General features: G+C 47.7%; 1 protein-coding gene across 2 annotated transcripts in view; it reads left to right on the top strand.

The window, feature by feature from the left end:
* Positions 1-966: 966 nt before the first annotated feature.
* The window catches only part of MMADHC (metabolism of cobalamin associated D), a 35,559-nt gene continuing 8,716 nt past the window's right edge, over positions 967-27,809 (top strand). Inside the window, exons 1-6 of one of the 2 annotated variants that reach the window (XM_075317185.1) lie at positions 967-1,052; positions 7,549-7,593; positions 11,274-11,418; positions 12,241-12,458; positions 16,196-16,304; positions 19,538-19,668. In XM_075317185.1, coding sequence (XP_075173300.1) covers positions 7,585-7,593; positions 11,274-11,418; positions 12,241-12,458; positions 16,196-16,304; positions 19,538-19,668 — 612 coding nt within the window. In that variant the 5' untranslated portion in view covers positions 967-1,052; positions 7,549-7,584. The remainder of the gene's footprint in view (positions 1,053-7,548; positions 7,594-11,273; positions 11,419-12,240; positions 12,459-16,195; positions 16,305-19,537; positions 19,669-27,809) is intronic. The other variant, XM_075317186.1, reaches the window with a different exon arrangement.

Raw genomic sequence — 27,809 nt, 5'->3', positions numbered from 1 at the left:
CCGCCCTCCAGCCATCACACATTGATTACCTATAGTAAGGCCAGGCCATCAATGTTAGGACAACCTCTATACATTTGTTTTATGTGCAATACTACCTCAATGACATTTATTGTCACTTAACTGTTAAAAAAGTTGGTATGTAACTAGTGTTGCATTGCCATATTGTGTTCCACTTGCTGGGATTTGTAGTGCTGTGCACCACCAGCAGAAGTTGGACCCATGCTATGTTAGCATTTAAACATTTCTGTTCCAGGTTGTGTTGAAATAAACTGATTTTGCTATTCAGTATCCTATGCTTCCATATTTTGGTGTGTGTACAGTATGTGTGTACAATGTGTGTATGTGTGTCCTTTGTGTTCAGTATGTACAGTGTGTGTGTGTTGCACATATAGTGACAGGCAGCACAGTAATTGCAACTCGCCTTTATTTTCAGGAATTATAATCTTTTGTAGGAGCGACACATATCAGAGCACTGACTAATGTAGAAAGGACATGTACAAAAAACACCACATAAAAGAGGAGCGAGGGCCCTGTCCAGAAGAGCTGACAATCTGAGGAAACGGAAACAATAATGCTAAAAACTGTTTTTACTGCTTCACTAGATACATACAAGGGTGTAGAATGAGGTTCCCAATGTACAGGGGAGGTTCTGTATCATCACAAGGTGGAGCAGAGGGTTTTTTTTAAAAAAAGAGCCGTTTTTTGAGCCGAAAGAGCCGATTCTTTTTGGTGAGCCGAGCCGAATGAGCCGGCTCATCAAAAAGAGCCGGACTGCCCATCACTACTTGTTAACATGTACATTGTCGCCTTATATCGCATCAAAACATCTTTTCTGAGCGTTTATTGGCTCGTACAAGGGTCAATCAAACTGGCGTCCAATCGAATCCATATGTCACAACTGCTTCCGCGTTTTCAGCCAATCGCACGGCAGGTTACGTTGTACAGAGGGGCGGATTTGTCCTAGCCAATCAGAAGACAGGTGGGGCGCACGTAGCCTGGAAGAGCAGAGGACACGGCTGGTGGGCGCAGTGATACCCAGAGTGTGAGTGCAGGTAGGACCCGGGGGGCCACAGGGTGCGGGACAGTGGCGCGCTGCTCCTGGAGGGGGCGCTGTGGAGTGTCTGATGCAATCTCCTATTATAAGGTGTCATTATATAGAATTATACCCTGATATGACGTCATATAATACAAGGGTGCCGGCACTTTAATACTTAAAGGGATTTTCCATCTCCATATAGTAATAAAAAAATACATTATAGTTAAAATATAATATCATAAGCGCCTTTAATATTGCACAACAGCAAATTTTCTGGACGCGCGACGCTTTTTTTGTTTGCTTGTTTACATCATCGCATCATGTGACTTTCAGCAGCCAGTGTGCGATCTGCAACGGATTAATCTGAGAGCGGTGAACCGCCGGCGGCAGAGGTTAAAAGTGGTGTCTAGAAAATAGATATCCTGGACCTGAGGTCATGTGACGCGCAGTCTGGCTGTAAAAACCGTAATGTGTCGCAGTAATGGTTTATAAAATGTCGCGTACGAGCTACCGATAAATTCTGGAGCGTAAATCGCCCCGCCGGGCGGAAAGCCACAGGATGTCAATTTATGGTGCCGATTTCACGCCCAAAAAAATGGAGATGGTTGGAATCTGCTGCAAATCCACAAGTGGCTGCTGATGATTTTTGCTGTGGATTTGCTGCGGAAGTATTTTGTGTTGGGGTTTTTTTTTCTTTGACATCAGATTTTGAAATGGGGGGAACAAATTTTTGCTCTTGACGACGTCTCTGAGAAGGTAACGGCGCTGCCCACGATCACTGTTAGCAGCGTTTTGGACTTGGCACGCTTCAGCAGCGTCCAAAATGCTGCGTTGTACAGTACAAGTGTGACGCCCTGGACTAGTCAGGTCGTCACAGGGTTCTGCACAATCTGCCCTTCCCGTGCAGGACTCAAACCCCCATGGTTCTGGGTCTCCATCCTGCAGTACTGCCTCCACCAGCATTCACAAATCCTAGATACGTCTTGCACCACACCTGTCACGCACACCAGTGGGCTGCTTAAGCAGGAATAGGGCCACCCACCTAGGGGTCAGGCAGGGAGGTGTCAAGAGAGTCGTGTGGTAGCCCTCGAGCAGTGAGGAGCTCTGAGTAAGCTGGGAGTTGGAGCTAGGTCGCAGACGGTGGTCTGGACCTAGAGGAGTCGGACCCCCGGTCACAGGGGATTGAGGCGAGGTGTCTGGAAACCGTCGAGGAGGATGGTCGGCAGCCTGGTCCTATCACCGGTCCGGGACCAAAGGCACGTCGGCGTACACGGACCCTAGGTCAGGGAGAAGCTTCAGGTGACCCGGCAATTAACCTGCGGAGGACAGGGCCTTTATGGACTGTTCCCACCAAGCTCAGAGATTGGGGGCACTAGCGCAACGAGGGGAATAGGGCTTTCCTAGCAAGCGGACCACTGAAATCCCAAGCGTGAGAGCAGTCTCCTTCACTTAGCCACAGTGGGGAGCGGGGCCCGGATAGCTCCAAGCTACCGGGCCACAACGGACAATTAAAACTTTTGTGCCAGGAGGCAGGTTACAGACCACCGGCAGTGCTGCCTGGGACGGGACCCGGACGAGCTCCCCTCGAGAGGTAATCGCAGCCAGAGACTTGGTTTACCCTGTTGTCAGCGTCTGCTTCATTGCTGAGTGAGTACCTGACTGACCCCTGCACTGCGTCCCCGCATCACCATCCAGAGTCCCGGGGCCTACCCCTACCCATGGAGGGCAACGTCATGTTGCTGCCCCACTCTATCACCACGGGTACTCCCAATGGCAGCGGCGGTACTCCCAATTACCGCACACCATGGGTGCCGTCACAAACTATACCTCTTCCCTGTAAATAACCCTCTTTTACATTTGAGTGTGGCCCCCAGGTCCGGAGATCCACAAGCAACCACCACCCCCGTATCCGAGCGGTTCGATACGCTGCAAGGGCAGCACATAAGCATCTTGGATGGATTTCTAGAAATCCCGTGCCCACTGTGCTTGTTTTTTTTGCAGCAAACACTGACCTGCGGTGCGTGTTTCCAAACCGCAGCATGTCAATTGTTTGCTGCGGATTCGCATGCATCCTCCGTAGGGAGGACACAGCGAGGAGACCGCAGCGCACCGAACCCTGATCGTGGGCACAAGCAGCTGCAGTTTCCTGCGGAGGAGACCCAAGGTCCCACAGGACAGGACCCGCTGAGTCTAGGACACAGTGAGTCCTGATTGTGGGCATATACCCTTACTATTGCAAAATGCTCCAAACTAGGCGCTGTCCATTCAAAAGACTGCAAACAATGCTCCAGGAACACCCCCCCCCAAAAAAAACACTTCCAAAAACCTTGCAGGAAAAGAAAGATCTTCCCAAAGAAGGAGCGCATCTCCTGAAGCTTTTTACCCTAACAAAGTCGTCATTTTTAATGGCCTCAATAAACCTCCGTGAACACATGGCCCTATTTTCTTAAGGTTTTTTTTTGTTGGGTTTTTGGTTTTTTTTTAAATCACGTCTGGAGCGTTTTGTTTTGGGGTTTTTTGAGGGGTTTTTTTTCAGGCCCTTAGGTGAAATACACCTTTTTATTTTTTTCATATTAGAAATATAGTGTTTCATGTGTTATTTATTTTTTTTAAAGAGAACCTGTCGCCACTTTTTTGGCGTATAAGCTGCGGCCACCACCACCGGGCTCTTATATACAGCATTCTAACATGCTGTATATAAGAGCCCAGGCCGTGGGTATAACATAAAAAACACTTTATAATACTTACTTAGCGGTTGCGCTGTGTGGGCCTAATGGGCGTCTCCGTTGTCCGGTTCCCGGCGCCGCCTCTTTCGGACATCTTTATGCTCCTTCTTCTCTAGCCGCGGTGCATGACGCGTCTGACGTCTTCTACACTCGCCGGCATTCAGGTCCTGAGCAGGGCAGATCAAAGTATTGTAGTGCGCCTGCGCAGGACCGACGAGTGTGTATGACGTAGCCGTGTCATACACACAGGCTTCAGAAAGAGGACTAAGATGGCTGAAAGAGGCGGCGCCGGCACCGGAGAACGGAGACACCCATTAGGCCCACCGAGCGACCATTAGGTAAGTATTATAAAGTATTTTTTTATGCTGTCACAGCGGCCTGGGCTCTTATATACAGGATGTTAGAATGCTGTATATAAGAGCCCACTGGTGGTGGCTGCAGCTTATAGGGTAAAAAACTGGTGACAGGTTCCCTTTAAGCACTTTTTTCCTACAAAGAATTAAAAAAAAAAGCTGTCAAAAAAATACTAACAGCGAAGTGGATTAACATTGTAATGAAAAGCGTTTCTCAAACATTTTCGAAGAGTTTAATTTTTTTATTTATTTATTTATTTATTTTTTTTTTTAAGGCCATTTTCGGAGTGGATCAGCTCCAAACACAGTGTAAACACAGCACGACATTCCGGGATTGTGCCCGCGGCAGATTTCTTGCCCTGATCCCGGAGGTCGTCGTCCTCTGTGTGTTTCCCTCCCTCCTAATATCACAAGTGACAAAAGTCATTGTCCGTCCTGAGCTCAGGACATCGGCCGAGATACCCTCCAGAGAAGCATTAGAAAATGACAGTTTCCATCTGCAAAATGTTGTATTTTGGATGGTTTTGCGCATCCCGGGGCGGCCAAAGTGGAATTGTTATACTTTTTCCATCACTTTTGGTGCATCTGTCATATTTATTGGAAGTTTTGTTTGGAGCCTGCAGAGTAAATCCTGTTAAATTTGAGTCTGGCAAATTTCTGCATCTGATCCATTCTTCTAAAGCTGCTTTCACACATCCGTTTTTTGCCGTCGGGCACGATCCACCAAAAAAACTGATGCAACGGATCCAACAAAACAGATCCGTCGCATCATTTTTTTCATGTCTTCCTTTTGTTTTTTGACAGATTAGTTGTGATACTGAGCATGCTCAGTTCAAAACGCCGGATCCGTCGTTTGATTCCATCATATGCCGGATGACGACAGATCCGGCGCCCATAGGCTTTCATTATATAATATGCTGGACGGCGCCAGATCCGGCGTGGTCTGGTTTTTTGCTGGAGCCAAAAAAAAACGTTGCATGCTGCGTCCTTTCCGGCAGCCGGATGAAGAAATTTCGCCAGATCCGGCGGACACCGCATGCAACGCAAGGCCATCCGGCACAATCCACCGCTAGTACAAGTCTATAGAGAATAAAACGGATCCGGCGCTGGATCCGCTTTATCCGCATTTCGCCGGATTGTGCCTGACAGCAAAAACCGGATGTGTCAAAGCAGCCTAACTAGGGTTTGCCAAAATCTTTGTAAGGCGATGTTCTGACGGGATGTTTTTGGAGCAGTTTTTTTTTTTTTTTTTTATGTACATAAGTTGCGCTTTACAGTACTAGCAAAAGCTCAGAAATCCCCTGTCCACGCTTTTTTTTTTTTTTGTTTTTGTTTTTTTTGTTTTTGTTTTAAAGTGCATTAAAAAAAAAGAGGAAATAGGAATTTCAGCTTTTTCTTATTTTGGGGGGCTGCATTTTTCTAACTGGGTTTTTTTGGGGTTCGGATTACGCGCATGATTTGTCTTCAGTACTTCTAATAAAGTTAGTTTTATTCACCAAAATCAGAAAAAAGCTGCAAAATCTGTTTTCTTTTTTATATACAGTGTGTGTATGTATGTGTGTATATGTATGTGTATGTATGTGTATGTATGTATGTATGTATGTATGTATATATATATATATATATATATATATATATATATATATACACTAGCTGTACTATCCGGCTTCGCCCGGGTTAATAACTGCTGTTAACAAAATAGAATGTATTAATAAAAATGTATTCTGCACACAAACCACAAAACAAATAGATAGAAATGTAATTATTAAATAGTTTCACTTGGTGAGATGTGTGCTGAGGGTGGTATATGTGTTCATGTACGTGGTAGTGTGTGGTGCATTTTGTATGTGTGGTCATATGCCCGAGTGTGGTGAGTATCCCATGTCGGGGCCCCACCTTTGCAACTGTACGGTATATACTCTTTGAACCCTTGTTCACATCTGGCAGCTGTCAATTTGCCCCCAACACTTTTCGTTTAACTTTTTTTCCCCATTATGTAGATAGGGGCAAAATTGATTGGTAAATTGGAAGGCGTGGGGTTAAAATTTTGCCTCACAACATAGCACCCGGCGCTGCCCGGGATAGTAACTGTCTCTCTGTTTCTCTCCCATTCTCTGTCTCCCCCTCTGTATATATCTCTCTGTCTCTCTATCTCTTTGTCTGTCTCTTTCCCTGTCTATCTCTGACTGTCTCTGTCTCTTTCACCATCATCCATCACACACACATACACACACACACATACACACACACACACAAACACACACACACACACACACTATATATATATATATATATATATATATATATATATATATATATATATTTATATTATATATATATATATATATATATATATATATATATATATATATATATATATATATATATATATATATATATATATATATATATATATTATACTAGCTGTACTACCCGGCTTCGCCCGGGTTAATAACTGCTGTTAACAAAATAGAATGTATTAACATTCCCGGGATAGAATGTATAAATAGAATATATTAACGCCCGGGTTAGTAACTGTGTCTCTGTTTCTCTCCAATTCTCTGTCTGTCTCCCCCTCTGTATATATCTCTCTGTCTCTCTACCTTTGTCTGTCTCTTTCCCTGTCTGTCTCTGTCTCTTTCTCCGTCTGTCTCAATCTGTCACTTTCCCTGTCTGTCTCTTTCCCTTTTGTGTCTGTCTCTTTCCCTTTTTGTGTCTGTCTCTTTCCCTGGCTGCATTGTGACACGCCAACATTCCATATAAGGGCGTGGCTGCGCATTTTTCTAAAGTTCTGGCTGCACTGTGGCTTCCAGCTCCATTCGCTTTAATGGAGGCAAGTTTTTTGGCGAATAACTGTAAAGAGCGGGGTTAAAATTTCCCCTCGAAACATAGTCTATGACGCTCTCGGGGTCCAGAAGTGTGAGTGTGCAAAATTTTGTGGCTGTAGCTGCGACGGTGCGGATGCCAATCCCAGACATACATACATACATACATACATACGCACACATATTCAGCTTTATAAATATATATATATATATATATATATATATATATATATATATATTACACTAACTTTTTATTAAAAATACTAAAGACAAATTACACATTTAATCTAAACCCCCTCCTCCCCACACAAAAAAAAGCAGAATAATGCAGCAAAATCAGCTCCATTTGCAGATTTCCTGGTCTGCAGTGTAAATGGACACTGGGTGTGAATGAGGCCCACAGTAGATTTCTGTTTGCACTTTATACGCAGCAGGTCAATTTATGCCATCAATGTATGCAGTATTTATCTTGTTGCCTCTTCTGGCTTTTTTTTTTTTTTTTTCTTCGATTCTCCTCCTAAGATGCCGCAGTGGATGAATGTATAACATGATGACGTCTTTCTCATCGTTTTATTTATTGTATGTATTTTTTTTTTTTTGTATTTCAGGTAAAGGAAAATATTAAGGAAGCCCCCCCCATTAGCATGGCTACTGTGAGTAACCCCTCATGCGTGCATTGTGTCCTGTGGTCTGCAGCCTGTAGCTCTTCAGTGCTTGTGAGACTACACCTCCTGGCATGCTGGGAGTTGTAGTTACACAACAGCTTGAAGAAGGCACATAACCTACAAAATAAGAACAGAGATGAATGTAACTGCGTCACTCCGGATCAACTGATTGGAAAAGGCGCAGGTTTGTCTATAGGTAAGAGGAGGTTCACAGGGCTGGGGTCCAGTGGCCTCTGATTACCGATTTTTTTTGGAGGCCGGACCAGGGACCTGCAAATTTTGTTGCTTATCTATTTCACAGACCTCATTGATGTTGTTGTTTAGATATTGATAAAAGGTTCTTCATGAGATGACGATGTAATTAAAGGGGTTGTCCATTACTTTTGCATTGATGGCCTATGTTTAGGATAGGTCATTGTGGAGACACGGGGCTCAGTGGGCGCTCTCGTCCACTAAAACCCGCCGCCTTTAGAAAGACAGCAGGGCTCATCCCAACTGAACGCCGGCCTCCTTAACCGTGGGCGTAACACTACTCAGACAACACAGGGTGAGGGAACCACAATAATTAGACTTTATTGGATCCCCAAACAATTAACGGCACATAACGCATAACCAGCAAAACACACAAAATGTAACAGGCAACAGAGTCTCACCCTTCCGCTGGCTCACCAGGGATTTAGAATGTCTGGGCCTCACAGGTTCCAGGGCTACTCACTCCAGTCCAGCAGCACCCCGCTTTTGGCGGGCACCCACCGTGACTAGAATAACGCCAGATTTAGGAAGCTGGCTGAGGTCTGCAAAGTCTGTAACAGGTGACTGAACTGTCCCAACCTGAGTGTCCTCCTTAGGTAGTCCTGGTATGATGTTACAATCCTGGCAGCCGGAGTCGAAATCCCTAGGCTGTGGATATGGTCTCCAACCGGAACCGGAGCCCCTAGATTGAAGCCATAAGATATCCTGATCCTCTAGTCAGCTCCAAAGAGCTTAGACTGGATCCATCAGCATCCATCAACCCTCATCAACCCTGGTGGCTTAAAGAAGTCCCTTTTATAGCCATAACCTTCCCTTAGGATACACTGCGTCCTCATCGATTGGTTGGACAAGTTTGCTTCTCCCATTGGATGAATTTCAAGCTGCATGGATAATGTTCATTTAAATGATGTGCATAGAAAGACTCAGTATATCTACATGGAGTCGGCAAGTCACCGACTAGACAATGGCTACTAAGGTAATTACATTATCAATTCACAACTACAATACAATGAATGCTCCGCAGGGTCTGGTCCCAAACAATAGTTAAGCAAACATGAGTTAGAACACATAAGAACAATGGTCTGGCTGAATGTTAAGAAACTTTAACCCATGAGAGGCATTGGTTGTCCATGTCGTCACAGTCATCAATCTCTGATCCGCTGTGGTCTGACACCTCGCTCCCCGCTGATCAGGTGGTATCGCAGTGGCGGCAGGCAATGCTCTGTCCTGGAGCGGCACAGTCAACTGATAGCGGTTGTGGCTGGGTACATCACATCCATCTCTTATTCACATCAATAGGATCTGAGCTGTAGTATCGTAGAATGGCCACTACATAAGGTGTAGAGTTCGCTGTAAACAGCTGGTGGATGTGAAACTGATCTGCTATTGATGACTTATAGTCAGCCTGGAGCATCCTTTTAAGTGCGAGTGTGGTGTGCCCATAACCAGGCTTATCTACATACTTGAAGGGAACTTGTCAGCAGATTTGGGGCCTATAAGCTGCGGCCACCACCAGTGGGCTCTTATATACAACATTCTAACATGCTGTATATAAGAGCCCAGGCCGCTGTGTAGAACGTAAAAATCACTTTATAATACTCACCTAAGGGGCGGTCCGATTGGTGTCACTGCTCTCCGGTCCGGAACCTCTTCTCTCCTGCAATCTCTGTCCTCGACCGGAGAGAGATGTGGCACCGGACTGGAAAGCAGCGACACCAATCGGACCGCCACCTAGGTGAGTATTATAAAGTGATTTTTATGTTCTACACAGCAGCCTGGGCTCTTATATACAGCATTCCAGAATACTGTATATAAGAGCCCACTGGTGGTGCCAACTGCTTATAGTCTCCAAATCTGGTGACAGGTTCCCTTTAAAACTGAGACCCTAAATGATCATTAACGTAAAGGGGTAACTTCCACCTGCTGTATTCTTTAATTTTTGAAGGCTGCTATTAAGCTATATGCGGGCAAAAGCTCCCAGCACATTCTTTTGATGAAGGCTGCGATGTTTTCCGCTGCTTAGAAATGTAAAGGAATGCATCCCCTTTAGTATATATTCACACATTACGTTTTTGCATTTTTTTATTTTTTTTTAAATTTAACTGGGTAAAAAAAATCGCCAATAGAATTGACAATTAGCAGATTTTTATAAAAAAAAACAAACAAAACAAAAAAAACCCCCAAACACTCAGAAGCTCAAAAAATGCTGTTTGTGAATTAGATTTTTGAATTTCCCCCAAAATGAGATGTGAGCGCACCCATACCAGGGCGGACCGAGGGGGCAGTGGATGCCGAATATGCCCAAGGCTCCCACTTCATCTGTCAATCTTAACCTAAAGTGCAGTGGAGTAGCGTGGGCCACAAGATGCCCCCCATAAAGTGGGATATGTCTTTCTTCCAAAAAAGCAATTCTACCCAATCAGATGCAGATATCCCCAAGATTTAATGTAGATTCCTATCTCTCTGGGAGACATCTCCACGTTCTTTGCGTCATTTTTCGAACGTGGGAAAAGAAAAGCAAAACTGCAAAAAGCAACAACAGAAAACTGACGCGCGCTTAATAGTGAATTCCCTGCTGTGACATTTCCATTCATGGACGGCAGCAGAGATCTTGAAAACAGAATTCTAAGAAAGTTTTCTAGCTTTTCACAGACTCCGTAAGTTTTAATTGCGTCAAATGTGGGGCAGGGAAATTGTCTCCACTGGGTTTCTACATCTCATCAGGGGAAGTATCTCTGCTTGCTGTTCGTTAAGGAGTAAATTGGGATGCATTTACCCTTTTAAGATTTGGAAAGAGTTGTTAGAATAAGTGAGGTCAGTGAGGATCTGGTGCCTTGTGGCCTGGGGAGGTACCTCTTCACCAAATAGAAAAATGGGCTGTGGAAATAAGAGCGCAATAGGGTCTTACCCGATATAAAGGATAGAGGTAGTGCTTGGATTATACTCTCCTTACAGGGTTGTGAGAGTCCCAACCCCTTATAGCGCATGTAATAATGGTGGTCAGCAGCAGCCTCGATGTTTTTGGAGACGAACCATTCAATAGGAATGAAAACAGGTTAATTTGCGCTAAAACCACAAGGTCCAACAGATTTATTAATTCCTTTTTATTTATTCACAGGTCAACACGTTTCGGAGACATCCGTCTCCTTCATCAGGACATAAAAGGTTCCTTTTAAGTCCTGATGAAGGAGACGGATGTCTCTGAAACACGTTGACCTGTGAATAAATAAAAAGGAATTAATCATTTTAGATCCTGTGGTTTTAGCACAGCTTAACCCGTATTCCTTCCTATTGAACGGTTAATCTCCAAATAGAAAAATAGCTGTACGTGTATCTACTGTATTGGAAGGAATCATTATCTGAATGCTCGGAGTGCATGAAAATTCTGTAATAATCCACTGATTTGTGTCTTCCAGGCCTTCTGCAGCAGAGCCAGACTGGTCACCTACCTCCCGGGGTTCTGCTCCCTTTTAAGACGGGTGAGGGGGACCCGAGCGTTTTCTGCTGCCGGATCTTCGGGCTCTGATGAACCCTACATCGCTGTTATACCACCGGACCTATGTAAGACTCTGGGACCCTTCCAATAGATGTGGTAGTGAATAGTGATGGGTGAACCCCGATTGTAAAAGTCCAAACCTGTGCGGTATACCAAGTGTCCATGCACCAGGCCTGGAGTTCTCAGGGAACCCATAGACTTATATGTGGATTGGCGTCCGGGCAGATATCGGGGATTAATTCCAGGCCCGAACCATGGTGTTTTGGGTTTTTTTGTTTTGTTGTTTTTTATTAATCGGGTTGGACCCCCCCAATCCCAAATATCTGCAGGTAGTACTAGTGAAGCATTAGTGTATGTCAGTGCATCGGGGCTTGAGTTGCATCATGTCATGTGCTTTATAGGTGGCCATACGAGCTTTCTCCATTCTCCAAATCTCTATTTTATTTATTTTTTTTATTCTCCATAGGAATCATTTGATAATTTTTCATGTAGTAAAAAGCACAGTTTCCTCCAAGAGTACCAAGATGGCAGCAATGTGGACCGCAGTCAGGGTGGGTAGGGATTTAGGGTCATTGGAATATTAACATTTGAACGCTGGGGTCAAAGTTTGACAGCAGCAACTGGAGCTGGCTCTGGTCACTGCTGTTAGCAGGAGCCGACTGTGTAACACAGCCGACACTTGCACATAGTAGTACATCATGGAGCAGGAAGTGGTTATAATCTATTGCCACTATCCAAACATTTTACAGTAGATCCTATTGTGTAGAGTTTTTTTGACGCATTTCAGTCTCATGAGGATTGGAAATCGGAAATGTTTTATTTGCAGTCGAAGAACTTTCTCACCGACTGGACTATTGAGACCCTGAGCTTGTCACTTGTCCCCCCAGTGCCCCGGACCGTTTGGCCTGATGAAGTAATGGGACCTTTCGGTCCCCAGGACCAGCGCTTTCAGCTTCCCGGAAATATCGGCTTCGACGCTCACGTGAATGGAGTGGATAATCTGAGGAAAGTTGAAGTCCAAAACAATTTACCGGATCTGCTGTGTGAACCGGCTGCGAGCGAGAGGCACGAGTTCATCATGGCGCAGTTTGTCAATGAATTTCAGGTAAATTGTTCCCATATACTCCGTAATTGGTGTTATCCGAAAATTCAGTGCAGAAACGGCGATTCAGTTCTCCGCGCAGATTGTGGTTGGAAGCAGCACAGTGCAAAGGAAAGCCTTCCCCTGTGCAGTCGCACCTATCTAGGCATTGCTGGGGGCCACAGCGTAGGACCCCCAATAGGTCAGATAGAGATGGGAATTGTAATGTTAGATCATCATAATAATAAGTGTATTCACTTATATAGCGCTATTAATTCCACAGCGCTTTACATACATTGGCAACACTGTCCCCATTGGGGCTCATAATCTAGAGTCCCTATCTGTATGTCTTTGTAGTGTGGGAGGAAACCGGAGAACCCGGAGGAAACCCACGCAAACACGGGGAGAACATACAAACTCCTTGCAGATGGTGTCCTTGGTGGGACTAGAACCCAGGACCCCAGCGCTGCAAGGCTGCAGTGCTAACCACTGAGCCGCCACAAGGCTGCAGTGCTAACCACTGAGCCGCCACAAGGCTGCAGTGCTAACCACTGAGCCACCACAAGGCTGCAGTGCTAACCACTGAGCCGCCACAAGGTTGCAGTGCTAACCACTGAGCTGCCACAAGGTTGCAGTGCTAACCACTGAGCTGCCACAAGGTTGCAGTGCTAACCACTGAGCCGCCACAAGGTTGCAGTGCTAACCACTGAGCCGCCACAAGGCTGCAGTGCTAACCACTGAGCCGCCACAAGGCTGCAGTGCTAACCACTGAGCCGCCACAAGGCTGCAGTGCTAACCACTGAGCCGCCACAAGGCTGCAGTGCTAACCACTGAGCCGCCACAAGGCTGCAGTGCTAACCACTGAGCCGCCACAAGGCTGCAGTGCTAACCACTGAGCCGCCACAAGGCTGCAGTGCTAACCACTGAGCCGCCACAAGGCTGCAGTGCTAACCACTGAGCCACCGAGCCCCCATATCATCCCTCAGTATATCAGGGACTATGCACACGTTCAGAAGCACGTTAAGACATTTCTGCACCAAAACGCAACTTTTTGAAGGGGAGTAAAAGCTGCAAAAACTGCAGAAAAAAATCGACCTGCTGCAGATGTGAACCAGCTTCAAATGTGCAAGGAAAAAAAGAAGCAAAAAGTGCAGGAGATTTCAGAAATCTCACTCTTTGCTGGTCTAAAAACAAAAACCTGTATTTTATTTGGAGAAGTGTGAACAAGTGCTTGCAGTGTACCCTACACTTCAGGCCCTGTGCGCACACTGCGTTTTTACACGCTTTTTTTTTTGAGTTTTTGCTGCAGAAAATTCTTGAGAAAATGGTTGTAACCTTTCTGCAGACAATCCCCAGCAAAACCCATGGAAACAAAAAATAGCTGTGCGCAGACTGCATTTTTTTTTTCTCAAGAACATTCTTTCTGCAGTATTTCTTGAGAAAAAGAAGAAGCATGTCACTTCTTTTCTGCAGGCACCTGCGTTTTTTTGCCATAGATAATGGTAAAAAAAAACGCAGGGACCAACCTGCTGAAAAAAGCATCAAAAACGTGGTATAACTGCATGCGGTTTTCTCTGCGGTTTTTTTTGTGTTTTTTTTTTTTTTGTTTTTTTACTGCAAGTGCACTAATCTTTCAGACTCAAAGACATTTCTTGAGAAAAATCCTTTCTCGAGTGTGAACAGAGCCTTAAATTTTTTGTGAGACACCCTGAGATTTGATGGGGATCTGGGAATTGAGACCTTCACCGATCGCCCAGAAGACTTGTCGGGGGCGCGCAGGATCGTGGACGTTGTGTTGAGTCCGTACAGCGCTTTGTGCACGCTCGTACAGGAGCTCAGCTCTTCTACGCAGCACACACCATGTGTCGCAGTACCTGGACCCCTACCGATCTGCAGAACGCCTCCGCTCCTAACACATTAACCCCTTTACGTCCTCCGCCATACGTGTACAGAGTGGGTGTATGGAGCAGGCTCGCTGGGTGAGCTTGCCCCATATTTGGCCGGTAATGGCACACTCTAGAGGTAATATAAAAGAAAACATTAAAATTCAAATCACCCCCCTTTCTTTGCCCCATTACAAATAAAGATAATTAAAAAATAAAAAAAAATACATATCAATGAAATTATAAAAATAATTAACCCAATCGGTAAACACTGTTAAAAAAAAAATAAAATATATATTATAATATATAATATTCAAGAAAGCCAAAATTAAGGGGTTTGTTTTTTTGACCTTTACAATGGCATAAAAAATGCTGTAGCAAGCGATCAAAACGTCAAATATATCCCAAATTTGTATAATTAAATACATCGGGCAGCACGATGGGTTTCCAAGACCCGTAACCTTTTTATTTTTCGGTCGATGGAGCTGGGTGAGACAATAATAATATAATATTTATTCACTTATATTGCGCCATTAATTCCATTGCACTCTACAAACATGAGCAACAATGTCCCCATAGGGACTTTAGATTGTGAACCCCAATCAATATGTCTTTGGAGTGTGGGAGGAAACCCACGCAAACACGGGGAGAACATACAAACTCCTTGCAGATGTTGGCCTTGGTGGAATTTGAACCCAGGACCCCAGCGCTGCAAGACTGCAGTGCTAACCACTGAGCCGCCACAAGACTGCAGTGCTAACCACTGAGCCGCCACAAGACTGCAGTGCTAACCACTGAGCCGCCACAAGACTGCAGTGCTAACCACTGAGCCGCCACAAGACTGCAGTGCTAACCACTGAGCCGCCACAAGACTGCAGTGCTAACCACTGAGCCGCCACAAGACTGCAGTGCTAACCACTGAGCCGCCACAAGACTGCAGTGCTAACCACTGAGCCGCCACAAGACTGCAGTGCTAACCACTGAGCCGCCACAAGACTGCAGTGCTAACCACTGAGCCGCCACAAGACTGCAGTGCTAACCACTGAGCCGCCACAAGACTGCAGTGCTAACCACTGAGCCGCCACAAGACTGCAGTGCTAACCACTGAGCCGCCACAAGACTGCAGTGCTAACCACTGAGCCGCCACAAGACTGCAGTGCTAACCACTGAGCCGCCACAAGACTGCAGTGCTAACCACTGAGCCGCCACAAGACTGCAGTGCTAACCACTGAGCCGCCACAAGACTGCAGTGCTAACCACTGAGCCGCCACAAGACTGCAGTGCTAACCACTGAGCCGCCACAAGACTGCAGTGCTAACCACTGAGCCGCCACAAGACTGCAGTGCTAACCACTGAGCCGCCACAAGACTGCAGTGCTAACCACTGAGCCGCCACAAGACTGCAGTGCTAACCACTGAGCCGCCACAAGACTGCAGTGCTAACCACTGAGCCGCCACAAGACTGCAGTGCTAACCACTGAGCCGCCACAAGGCTGCAGTGCTAACCACTGAGCCGCCACAAGGCTGCAGTGCTAACCACTGAGCCGCCACAAGGCTGCAGTGCTAACCACTGAGCCGCCACAAGGCTGCAGTGCTAACCACTGAGCCGCCACAAGGCTGCAGTGCTAACCACTGAGCCGCCACAAGGCTGCAGTGCTAACCACTGAGCCGCCACAAGACTGCAGTGCTAACCACTGAGCCGCCACAAGACGGCATGCAGGGCCCTGTTCTGGTGACCACAGACACTACGATCCTGCGACTCTTTCTGCTCAAATCTACTCCTGACAAATACTTTAGCTGTAGGTGTAGACCCCAGTGTATATTATGGAAACCTAATTTAATGATTATTTTGAGAAATGTTTTTGTATTTTTCTTTTAGGGGCATGAAGTGTCTCTGCAGCAGCAGGAGATAAACCGCATTGGGACGTACTTTGAACATGCAAAAGTGGAGTGCGCGATGCAGTCCTGTCCGGAGCTACTAAAAAGAGGTACGGACAATACAAGAGCGCGATTATCCAATCCCCTATAAAGCGCTCCTGACCCGTCTGCTTGGTAAAGATTGTGAAAGTAAAGGGTTAAGGCATCATACAAATTTAGACTAAGGTTGGCTGATCCGGATGACGGTGTAACGTGTATGGGGGCGCCGGCTGACTGACGTCTCCCCGACCATCAATTGGGCATGTCTGATTTCGGACTGACGATCGCATTGATCTCCCTGAGATGAGACGCTAGAATGTTCTCATAGGACACACACAGGATTGCTCGGGAGCAAGAGCTGCCGTGTATAGGAGGATCGGATGAGATCGGCCGAAATATATAATTCGGCCAGCAGAATATGTACGGCCAGCCTAAGATTACACAGGAGGATGGCAGATCAGGTGCGCACTGAACAATCTTTACTAGATCCTCCAGTATGCACAGGCTGCCACTGTTCTTGATGTACTGCCGAGAACGACGATCCTTCATGTAAACCTAAAGGAGATTTCACTCTACGAACGACTGTTTGTCCTCATTCGATGATGGTCAGCAGCCTGTTCACACTGCGCGATTATCAGGCAGCTTATGAATGGACCTTTACTGGGGACGCAGGCAGCAATGTGAGGAAGGTGGCACACTATTTACGTAGATGATAAGTATCATTTTTGCAATTGGGTTGCTTTAAAAATATTGCATCATTTGTCCCTTCTGTAGCCTTTGTGTTGCAGTGTGTATTGCCGGCTGCAGATTGAGCTAACTGAGGATCTGTCAGTGAGCTCGCCTTTTTTTCTTTACTAGTTCTCCTTTATTGATTTATGACCACATAAGTTAAACTCAACTTTAATGTGGCCGTAAATTAGCTGAGAGGAGCTCGGAGGAAGGACGATAAGAATCCTAAACTCTCCCATCAGAGCAAGCTAACTTGGAAATTCTCAGTTAACTCATTCTGCATCAGACAGTGCAAAACGGAGGCTATAGGGGACAAACCGTGCAACATTTGTAATGAAACCCAATTGCAAAAATGTGTGTATAGATTATAAATGTATGTGAATATAAATATAGATAGATGTTATTTTTTATTATTATTATTATTATTATTATTATTATTTATTTATAGAGCACTATTGATTCCATGGTGCTGCACATGAGAAGGGGTTACATACAGAATACATATATAAGTTACAATAGACAGACTGGTACAGAGGGAAGAGGGCCCTGCCCTTGCGGGCTTACATTCTATAGGATTTTGGGGAGGAGACAGTAGGTGGGGTGGTTGGGTGGCAGCTCGGCGCGGTGGTTGGGTGGCAGCTCTGCGCGGTGGTTGGGCGGCAGCTCGGCGCGGTGATGGGGCGGCAGCTCGGCGCGGTGGTGCGGCGGCAGCTTGGTGCGGCGGCAGCTCGGCGCGGTGGTGCGGCGGCAGCTCGGCGCGGTGGTGCGGCGGCAGCTCAGCGCGGTGGTGCGGCGGCAGCTCGGCGCGGTGGTGCGGCGGCAGCTCGGCGCGGTGGTGGGGCGGCAGCTCGGCGCGGTGGCGCGGCGGCAGCTCGGCGCGGTGGTGGGGCGGCAGCTCGGCGCGGCGGCAGCTCGGCGCGGTGGTTGGGCAGCAGGTCGGCGCGGTGGTGGGGCGGCAGCTCCGCACGGTGGTGGTGGTGAAGCAGTGAGGTCATTGAAGGTTATAGGCATTTCTGAACAGATGGGTTTTCAGGTTCTGTTTGAAGTTTGCAAGTGTATAATAGATGTGACTCACAAATACATGCGGTATGAACACTGTTCTCTTAGTAAACCGCATTTTGGATTCTAAATACTATATAGATATATATTATATTATATTAATAATATTTTATTTTTTCATTGAGTGAAATATCATTGATCTTCTTTTCTTCAGTGATAGGAGTCTCATGTTATTGGGTCCCTCTAGTGGTGGATTAGGGACCTACAGGCTTTCTTTTTAATAAATGAAGTGCCTGATGTATATCTAATAATCTAAATATAATTTTAGATTATATATTGAATAATACTCCAACATCATTATATATAGATATATACATTTTGCACCATTTGCCTTTGTGTTGTACTGGCTCCAGGATGAGTCAACTGAGAATCCGTCAGTTAGTCCACTATGATAGTCTGACAGGGAGCTTGTTTTTTTTTTCCTTTTAAATTATTTTTTTTTTTTTTATAGCTTCTCTCAGCTAATTTGTGACCACATATATGATGACTAATATATATATATATATATATATATATATATATATTATCCAAATTCATTCATTTATATTACGAAAAAATAAATTGGCCTGAAGGTAGGAGGTGCGCTTTAAAGGGAACCTGTCACCAGATTTGGTGACTATAAGCTGCGGCCACCACCAGTGGTCTCTTATATACAACATTCTAACATGCTGTATATTAGAGCCCAGGCCGCTGTGTAGGATGTAAAAATCACTTTATAATACTCACCTAAAGGGTGAAACGGTGCAGACTGGTCGGATGGGTGTCTCTGTTCTGCAGTACCAGCGCCTCCTCTTTTGGCCATCTTTGTCCTCCTTCTGAAGCCTGTGTGCATGATGTGTCCTACTTCATCCACAATCGTCCTGCGCAGGTGCATCACAATACTTTGATCTCCCCTGATCAAAGTGCGCCTGCGCAGGACCTCAATGCCGGCTAGTGTGGATAACGTAGGACGCGTCATGCACCCAGGCGTCAGAAGAAGGTAGACAAAGATGGTGAAAGAGGAGGCGCCGATCCCGGAGAACGGAGACACCCATCCGACCAGTCTGCACCGCACCTTAGGTGAGTATTATAAAGTGTTTTTTTACATTCTACACAGCGGCCTGGGCTGTTATATACAGGATCTTTGATGGGGATTTGATGTTGTTTTTTCCATGGTCCTGAGGAAGGGGGCTGAGCTCCTGAAACGCGTAGACCTATGCTGCAATAAAGCCACATTAATCTGACATCCAGACTTGTGATCATTTGCGCGATATAGAAACCCTTCTCTACAATTCTCTCTATATACAGGATCTTAGAATACTGGTATATAAGATCCCACTGGTGGTGGCCGCAGCTTATAGGCAACAAATCTGGTGACAGGTTCCCTTTAATAGCACACAGTATAAACACTGAGATTAGCACAAGTCTCAGTTGGCCGCTCGCCCCATCGTGAGCTGCTCTTACTGAAGTTAAGGACAGTTAAGGACATAGCACATACTCGTGTGTTACCGTTTCTTTCTATTACTATATATCACAGATTTCGCATCCATGTTCCCCGAGGTCACCAACAGCAACTTAATGGTATTAACCGTAACACAGAGAACAGTGAATGACATGACCATGTGGAGCACAGAGGTGGAGAACGAAAGAGAATCCATGCTGGAGAAGGTCAGTGTCCCTTGTACGTAATGTCGCCTTCATGATGGCACTTTAATAATAAAATGACGCTTTCCCGTGAAGGTCAGACACGGTCTGACCTTCACAGGAGACCAAAGATGGCAGCCTCAGTGGACCTCTGCAAGCTATATGACAAGCTATAGGATCCTGCATGGTCACATCACATAGGGCCAAAAGCTGGTTGCTGCTGTTACAGCACTGGGTAGCATAGGAATTACCATACCGCAAAAAAGTATATTCCTGAAGATGGTGCTGCATTTGCACATACCTGCCAGGACACGTGTGCGATAATCTGCAGAGTCTGTGTCCCAGCACCCCTCCCCTCCCAATGTGGAAGTGAGCAGCTTCAGACAAACTCTTTAAGGTATGTTCACTAGGAGAAGGGTTTTTTTTTTTGTTTTAGTGTATGTGTATTCTGCGTCAAAACCTACATTAAAAACCATATAATTGGCCCCTCAATCATGTCATAAAAGCATGATGGCCCCATAACGTTGCTGCAACCTACTAATCCAAAGAGGCGCTGGCGATGCAAAGTCTGAGTCAACTTCTCCCTTTCTTTGTCGCTCCATTGGGAGACCCAGACAATTGGGTGTATAGCTTCTGCCTCCGGAGGCCACACAAAGTATTACACTTTAAAAAGTGTAACCCCTCCCCTCTGCCTATACACCCCCCCGTGCATCACGGGCTCCTCAGTTTTATGCTTTGTGTTGAAGGAGGCACACATTCACTCATGCTCCCATTTTAGTCAGCAGCAGCTGCTGATTGTATCGGATGGAAGAAAAGAGGGCCTCTAACAGGGCTCCCGGCATGCTCCCTTCTCACCCCACTAAGTCGGCGGTGTTGTTAAGGTTGAGGTACCCATTGCGGGTACACAGGCTGGAGCCACATGCCGTTTTCCTTCCCCATCCCTTAGGGGCTCTGGGAGAAGTGGGATCCTATCCGGTCATCCAGGCACTGGGACCGGGCTCCCTCCGCAGCCCCTGTGGGATTCTGACGGACAGGAGACTGAGTATCATCAGGGACAGGGCCCTGCATCTACAGGTACTCTGTGTCCCCTTGGGGACGGTGCATGGAGCACCTTGGCCTCAGACGCTGCAGCGACTGCGGTGTTGGTATGAGACCGGGACTACCGCACCGACCGCGCCTGCTTGCCGGCCGCGGTTTTAACTTTAGTCCCCGGCTTTTGCGGCCTAGTGCATTAAACTCCCGCCCCCGGGCCTGCCAGTCAGGGGTAAGGGCGGGACGGTCGGTCTGACGCCGACAGTGAGGGCTGGAGCACACTTGGCTGTCCTCCGCCCCCCTCACTATTCACTCTGGGGCCAGATTCCCGCACTTTTGTGGTTACGCCCACGGCTCCCTCCTCCCCTGTGAACGCCAACAGCCATGGTTTAAGCACATTCTGCCGGTGGAGGACTTCTGGCTGCATCTCTGGGAGACCCGAGGCAGGGAATCTGGTGGCCACACACCGCTTGAGCGGTCGGTAAGCCACACCGGTCACCAGGTGCTGGGCCCCATAGAGTGCCGAACTGTATATATATATATATATATATATATATTATATTTGTATACACTTTCTCGGTTCGGCTGTACTGTTAGCTTGTGGCTATATATCCCTCAGTGATCACTCTCCTGAAAGACAACAGCATGTCGTTCACAAGGAGCAAGGGTGCCAAGACACAGGGTTATTTTGCAACCTTTACCTCTTGTGCGGCTATGCTACCTGCAGGTTCCACCTACCCTCACTGTGAGCAATGCTCGGGCCCTGTGGCACTCGCTCAGCCGGAGCCTGGGGCACTGGTGGGACCCTCGGCCCAGGTAGAACCGCCGGTTTTCCCTGTCCAGGTGGCAGGGACAGAGTTTGCAGTTTTGGCTGAGAAACTCTCTGAGTCACTGTCACAATCCATGGCTCAGTCTATGGACAAATGGTCTGCTAAGATACTAGAAGCCTTGCAGTCCAGACCGGTCCTTACACAGGCCCCGGGCACTGCGGGATCACCCCCAGGCCCCTCTCGGTCTGCGACGAAGCGTGCGCCTGGGGTGGCCTCTAGTTATTATGTGGAGGACTCCGGCACGGACCGCAGTCCCAGACCGGCTAAGCGGGCTCGATTAGAATCTTCCCCGACTTCATCACGCTGTTCGGGGTCTCAGCTTGAGGACTCTCTAGTGGATGAGGCGGAGGTCGCAGCCCAGGACTCTGACCCTGACGTTGCTCTCAATCTTGATACACCTGAAGGGGACGCCATAGTAAATGACCTTATAGCGTCCATCAATCAGGTGCTAGATCTTTCTCCCCCAACTCCACCTATAGAGGAGTCGGCAGCACAGCAGGAGAAACACCAATTTAGGTTTCCCAAACGTACTCGGAGTGTTTTCTTCGATCACTCGAACTTCAGAGATGCTGTCCAGAAGCACAGGGCTTTCCCGGACAAGCGCTTTACTAAACGCCTTAATGACACACGTTACCCCTTCCCCTCTGACGTAGTTAAGGGTTGGGCTCAATGTCCCAAGGTGGATCCTCCAGTCTTTAGACTGGCGGCTAGATCCGTAGTGGCAGTGGCTGACGGTTCAACGCTCAAGGATGCCACGGACAGGCAGATAGAGCTCCTAATGAAATCCATCTATGAAGCCATAGGCGCGTCCTTTGCCCCAGCCTTTGCAGCAGTGTGGGCACTCCAGGCTATCTCAGCCTGTCTGTCTGAGATTAATGCGGTCACCCGTACCTCGGCTCCGCAAGTAGCGTCTTTGACTTCTCAGGCGTCGGTATTTTCATCCTACGCCATGAATGCTGTCCTGGACTCGGCTAGCCGTACAGCGGTAGCATCCGCCAAAATTCGGTGGCAGTCCGCAGGGCCATGTGGCTACGCGAATGGAAGGCAGACTCTGCTTCCAAGAAGTTCTTGACCGGTTTGCCTTTTTCTGGCGACCGATTGTTTGGCGAACAATTGGATGAAATTATTAAGCAATCCAAGGGAAAGGACTCGTCCTTACCCCAGCCCAAACCAAAGAGACCTCAGCAACGAAAAATTCAAGCGAGGTTTCGGTCCTTTCGGCCCTCAGCCAGATCCCAATCCTCCTCGTCCAATAGGCCACAGAAGAGCCAGAGAAACTCTTCGGCATGGCGGTCTAAGTCACGTCCTCCAAAGACCGCCGGAGGCACCGTCTCCAAGGCGGCCTCCTCATGACTTTCGGCCTCCCCAAACCGCATCTTCGGTCGGTGGCAGGCTCTCCCGCTTTTGCGACGCCTGGTGGCCACATGTCCAAGACCGATGGGTGAGGGACATTCTGTCTCACGATTACAGGATAGAGTTCAGCTCTCGTCCTCCGACTCGTTTTTTCAGAACATCTCCGCCCCCCGAGCGAACCGTGGCACTTTTTCAGGCGGTGAACACTCTGAAGACAGAAGGAGTTGTGATCCCCGTTCCCCTTCAGGAACGGGGTCGCGGTTTTTACTCCAACCTGTTCGTGGTACCAAAAAAGGACGGTTCATTCCGTCCCGTTTTGGACCTCAAATTGCTCAACAGACATGTGAGAACCAGGTGGTTTCGCATGGAATCCCTCCGCTCGGTCATCGCTTCAATGTCCCAAGGAGACTTCCTAGCATCAATCGACATCAGGGATGCCTATCTCCATGTGCCGATCGCTCCAGAGCATCGACGCTTCCTGCGTTTCGCCATCGGGGACGAACACCTTCAGTTTGTGGCACTGCCTTTCGGCCTGGCGACAGCCCCACGGGTCTTCACCAAGGTCATGGCATCCGTTGTGGCAGTCCTACACTCTCAGGGCCACTCGGTGATCCCGTACTTAGACGATCTCCTAGTCAAGGCACCCTCCCGGGTGGCATGTCAACACAGCCTGACCATTGCTCTGGAGACTCTCCAGAGGTTCGGGTGGATCATCAATTTCCCAAAGTCAAAATTGACTCCGACCCAATCACTGACTTACCTCGGGATGGAGTTTCATACTCTCTCAGCGATAGTCAAGCTACCGCTGGACAAACAGCGTTCGCTGCAAACAGGGGTGCAATCTCTCCTTCGGGCCCAGTCACACCCCTTGAGGCGCCTCATGCACTTCCTGGGGAAGATGGTGGCAGCAATGGAGGCAGTTCCCTTTGCGCAGTTTCATCTGCGTCCACTCCAATGGGACATTCTCCGCAAATGGGACAAGAGGTCGACGTCCTTAGACAGGAACGTCTCTCTTTCTCTGGCAGCTAAGACCTCTCTTCAGTGGTGGCTTCTTCCCACTTCTCTGTCGAAGGGAAAATCTTTCCTGCCCCCATCCTGGGCTGTGGTCACGACGGACGCGAGTCTGTCAGGGTGGGGAGCGGTTTTTCTCCACCACAAGGCTCAGGGAACCTGGACTCCGACGGAGTCCTCCCTTCAGATCAATGTTCTGGAGATGAGGGCAGTGTATCTAGCCCTAAAAGCGTTCCATCGGTGGCTGGAGGGCAGGCAGATCCGCATACAGTCGGACAACGCCACGGCGGTCGCGTACATCAACCACCAGGGCGGCACTTGCAGTCGTCAAGCCTTCCAAGAAGTTCGGCGGATTCTGCTGTGGGCGGAGGCCACAGCCTCCACCATCTCCGCGGTTCACATCCCGGGCGTAGAAAACTGGGAAGCAGACTTTCTCAGTCGCCAGGGCATGGACGCAGGGGAATGGTCTCTTCACCCGGACGTGTTTCAAGAGATCTGTTGCCGCTGCGGAACGCCGGACGTCGATCTCATGGCGTCTCGGCACAACAACAAAGTCCCGGCATTCATGGCACGGTCTCAGGATCACAGAGCTCTGGCAGCGGACGCCTTAGTTCAGGATTGGTCGCAGTTTCGACTGCCTTATGTATTCCCTCCTCTGGCAATGCTGCCCAGAGTGTTGCGCAAGATCAGGTCCGACTGCCGCCGCGCCATCCTCGTCGCTCCAGACTGGCCGAGGAGGTCGTGGTACCCGGATCTGTGGCATCTCACGGTGGGTCAACCGTGGGCGCTCCCAGACCGACCAGACTTGCTGTCTCAAGGGCCATTTTTCCATCTGAATTCTGCGGCCCTCAACCTGACTGTGTGGCCATTGAGTCCTGGCTCCTAGCGTCCTCAGGGTTATCTCAAGATGTCATTGCCACTATGAGACAGGCCAGGAAACCAACGTCAGCCAAGATCTATCACAGGGCTTGGAGGATCTTCTTAGCCTGGTGCTCTGATAAGGGGTTTAACCCCTGGCCGTTTGCCTTACCCACGTTTCTTTCCTTCCTTCAATCCGGAATGGACAAGGGTTTGTCTCTCGGCTCTCTCAAGGGACAAGTATCGGCGCTTTCCGTGTTTTTTCAAAAGCGTCTAGCCAGGCTTCCGCAGGTCCGCACGTTCCTGCAGGGAGTTTGCCACATAGTCCCACCTTACAAGCGGCCGCTGGAACCCTGGGATCTTAACAGGGTTCTACGGGCTCTTCAGAAACCACCTTTTGAGCCGCTGCGGGATGTCTCTCTATCACGCCTTTCGCAGAAGGTGGCATTTCTAGTGGCAGTTACGTCACTCCGAAGAGTGTCAGAGCTTGCAGCGCTGTCATGCAAAGCCCCCTTCCTGGTATTTCACCAAGATAAGGTGGTTCTGCGTCCGGTCCCGGACTTTCTCCCCAAGGTGGTGTCCCCTTTTCATCTCAATCAGGATATCTCCTTACCTTCATTTTGCCCTCATCCAATTCACCAATGTGAAAAGGATTTGCATTTGTTAGATCTAGTGAGAGCACTCCGGATCTACGTGTCTCGCACGGCGCCACTGCGCCGTTCTGATGCACTCTTTGTCCTTGTCGCTGGCCAGCGTAAGGGGTCGCAGGCTTCCAAGTCAACCTTGGCTCGGTGGATCAAGGAACCGATTCTTGAAGCCTACCGTTCTTCTGGGCTTCCGATTCCTTCAGGGCTGAAAGCCCATTCTACCAGAGCCGTGGGTGCGTCCTGGGCATTGCGGCACCGGGCGACGGCTCAGCAGGTGTGTCAGGCAGCTACCTGGTCTAGTCTGCACACTTTCACGAAACACTATCAGGTGCATACCTATGCTTCGGCGGATGCCAGTCTAGGTAGGCAGATCCTTCAGGCGGCGGTTGCCCACCTGTAAGAGGAGGACCGTTGTCGGCTCTTTTTATCGGGGTATTGTTTTACCCACCCAGGGACTGCTTTTGGACGTCCCAATTGTCTGGGTCTCCCAATGGAGCGACAAAGAAGAAGGGAATTTTGTTTACTTACCGTAAATTCCTTTTCTTCTAGCTCCTATTGGGAGACCCAGCACCCGCCCCTGTTCCCTTCGGGCTGTTGTTCTTTTGTGTACACATGTTGTTCATGTTGAATTGTTCTTTGCTTCATGGTTTTCAGTTCTCCGAACATCCTTCGAATTGAATTTACCTTAGACCAATTTATAAGTTTCCTCCTTCCTGCTTTTGCACCAAAACTGAGGAGCCCGTGATGCACGGGGGGGGTGTATAGGCAGAGGGGAGGGGTTACACTTTTTAAAGTGTAATACTTTGTGTGGCCTCCGGAGGCAGAAGCTATACACCCAATTGTCTGGGTCTCCCAATAGGAGCTAGAAGAAAAGGAATTTACGGTAAGTAAACAAAATTCCCTTCTTTTCATATGGCTTCAGATGTGATTTTCATATTGCCCACAAATGTTACTTGTCCCAGGCGAGTCTGAATGAGCCTCACATGCTTGAAACAAAGTTTTTTTTACCCAAAAATTTTGGAAAGGTGCCGACAATTTTGTCCTGCCCGTTTTTGGAATTTTGTGACATTAAGCCCAACTTGCCTTTTTTTTTTTTTTTTTTTCTGGGTTTTTTTTTTTTTTTTTTTTTTTGTGTGTTAAAAATACACACAAAGGAAATAAACAGGTGTATAACAAAACATGTATCTACAACAATTATCTGGGACAAAGACTTCATTTTCTGGAACAATTTCAAGGGTGCCAACACTTTTGGCCGCCATGACTGTATTGTTGAAATAGGAGCTATGGAAGGAAAACAAAAAGATGTGAAGTTGCCGCAGATGAACGTGACTTTCTCATATGTTTTTATGGCTTGTTTTATGTGGAGAGTGAAGTTTCTATGACCCGTACAAGATACTCTGTTACTTAATACCCAGGTATAAAGCGTTCGTCTTCTCTCCAAGTGAAACCACAAGTCCGGGAAACCTTCCAGACGTGACGTCTGACTACACGTTGTATGATCAGGTGTAATCGCGACGGTTGCTTTATTTTTCACAAGTTACTGTTCTGGATGATGTTTACTTTGCCCCATGTAGTAGGAGGTCCGCAGGGTTCTTGTCCGGCGGCCACAGAAAACTACCGATATGGTGGCTATACCAAGGCCTTGCAAATCTTTTTACTCAACTCTACTTGTACTTAACCCCTTAACGACCTAGGATGTATATATACATACAGATAGGGAAGTTAGATTGTGAGCCCCAATGGGGACAGTGTTCCTGATGTATGTAAAGCGCTGCGGAATATGTTAGCGCTATATGAAAAATAAAAAAAATAAAGATACGTCCTCGGTTGCCTCCCTTTCTGATGCGGGCTAGCACATTTTCCCCGCACATGTCAGCTGATCTGATCAGCAGTCGTGTGCAGCTAACAGGCGCAGGTGGATAGAGATTATATATATATATATATATATATATATATATATATATATATATATATATATATATATATATATATATATATATATATATATATATATATATATTGCCTTATTCTGTCTGTCTGTCTGTCTGTCTGTCTGTCTGTCTGTCTGTCTGTCTGTCTGTCTGTCTGTCTGTCTGTCTGTCTGTCTGTCTGTCTGTCTGTCTATCTGTCTGTCTATCTGTCATGCTCCAAAATTGTGTCCTTACGGTGACACAAAGCTGATTGGCCGCTGGGCTCGCCATGGTCCCGCCCCCCCCACACCGATTGGCCGCTCGCCCAGGCTGCGCCCCCACACGGATTGGCCAGCCGCTCGCCCAGGCTCCGCCCCCCCCCCCCCCCACAGATTGGACTCTCGCCCCGGCACCCTGCAGGCATTGGCAATTCGGCCACGCCACGCCCCGCCCCCCTCACGCAATGCACGCTAGCTCTGGCCCCGCCCCCTCCCTCCCCCCGCGCATTCCCCGAACTGACACGG

This window comes from Anomaloglossus baeobatrachus, chromosome 7, assembly GCF_048569485.1.
Source record: "Anomaloglossus baeobatrachus isolate aAnoBae1 chromosome 7, aAnoBae1.hap1, whole genome shotgun sequence".
NCBI classification, from domain to species: domain Eukaryota; kingdom Metazoa; phylum Chordata; class Amphibia; order Anura; family Aromobatidae; genus Anomaloglossus; species Anomaloglossus baeobatrachus.
This window is presented reverse-complemented; position numbering and strand designations above follow the sequence as displayed.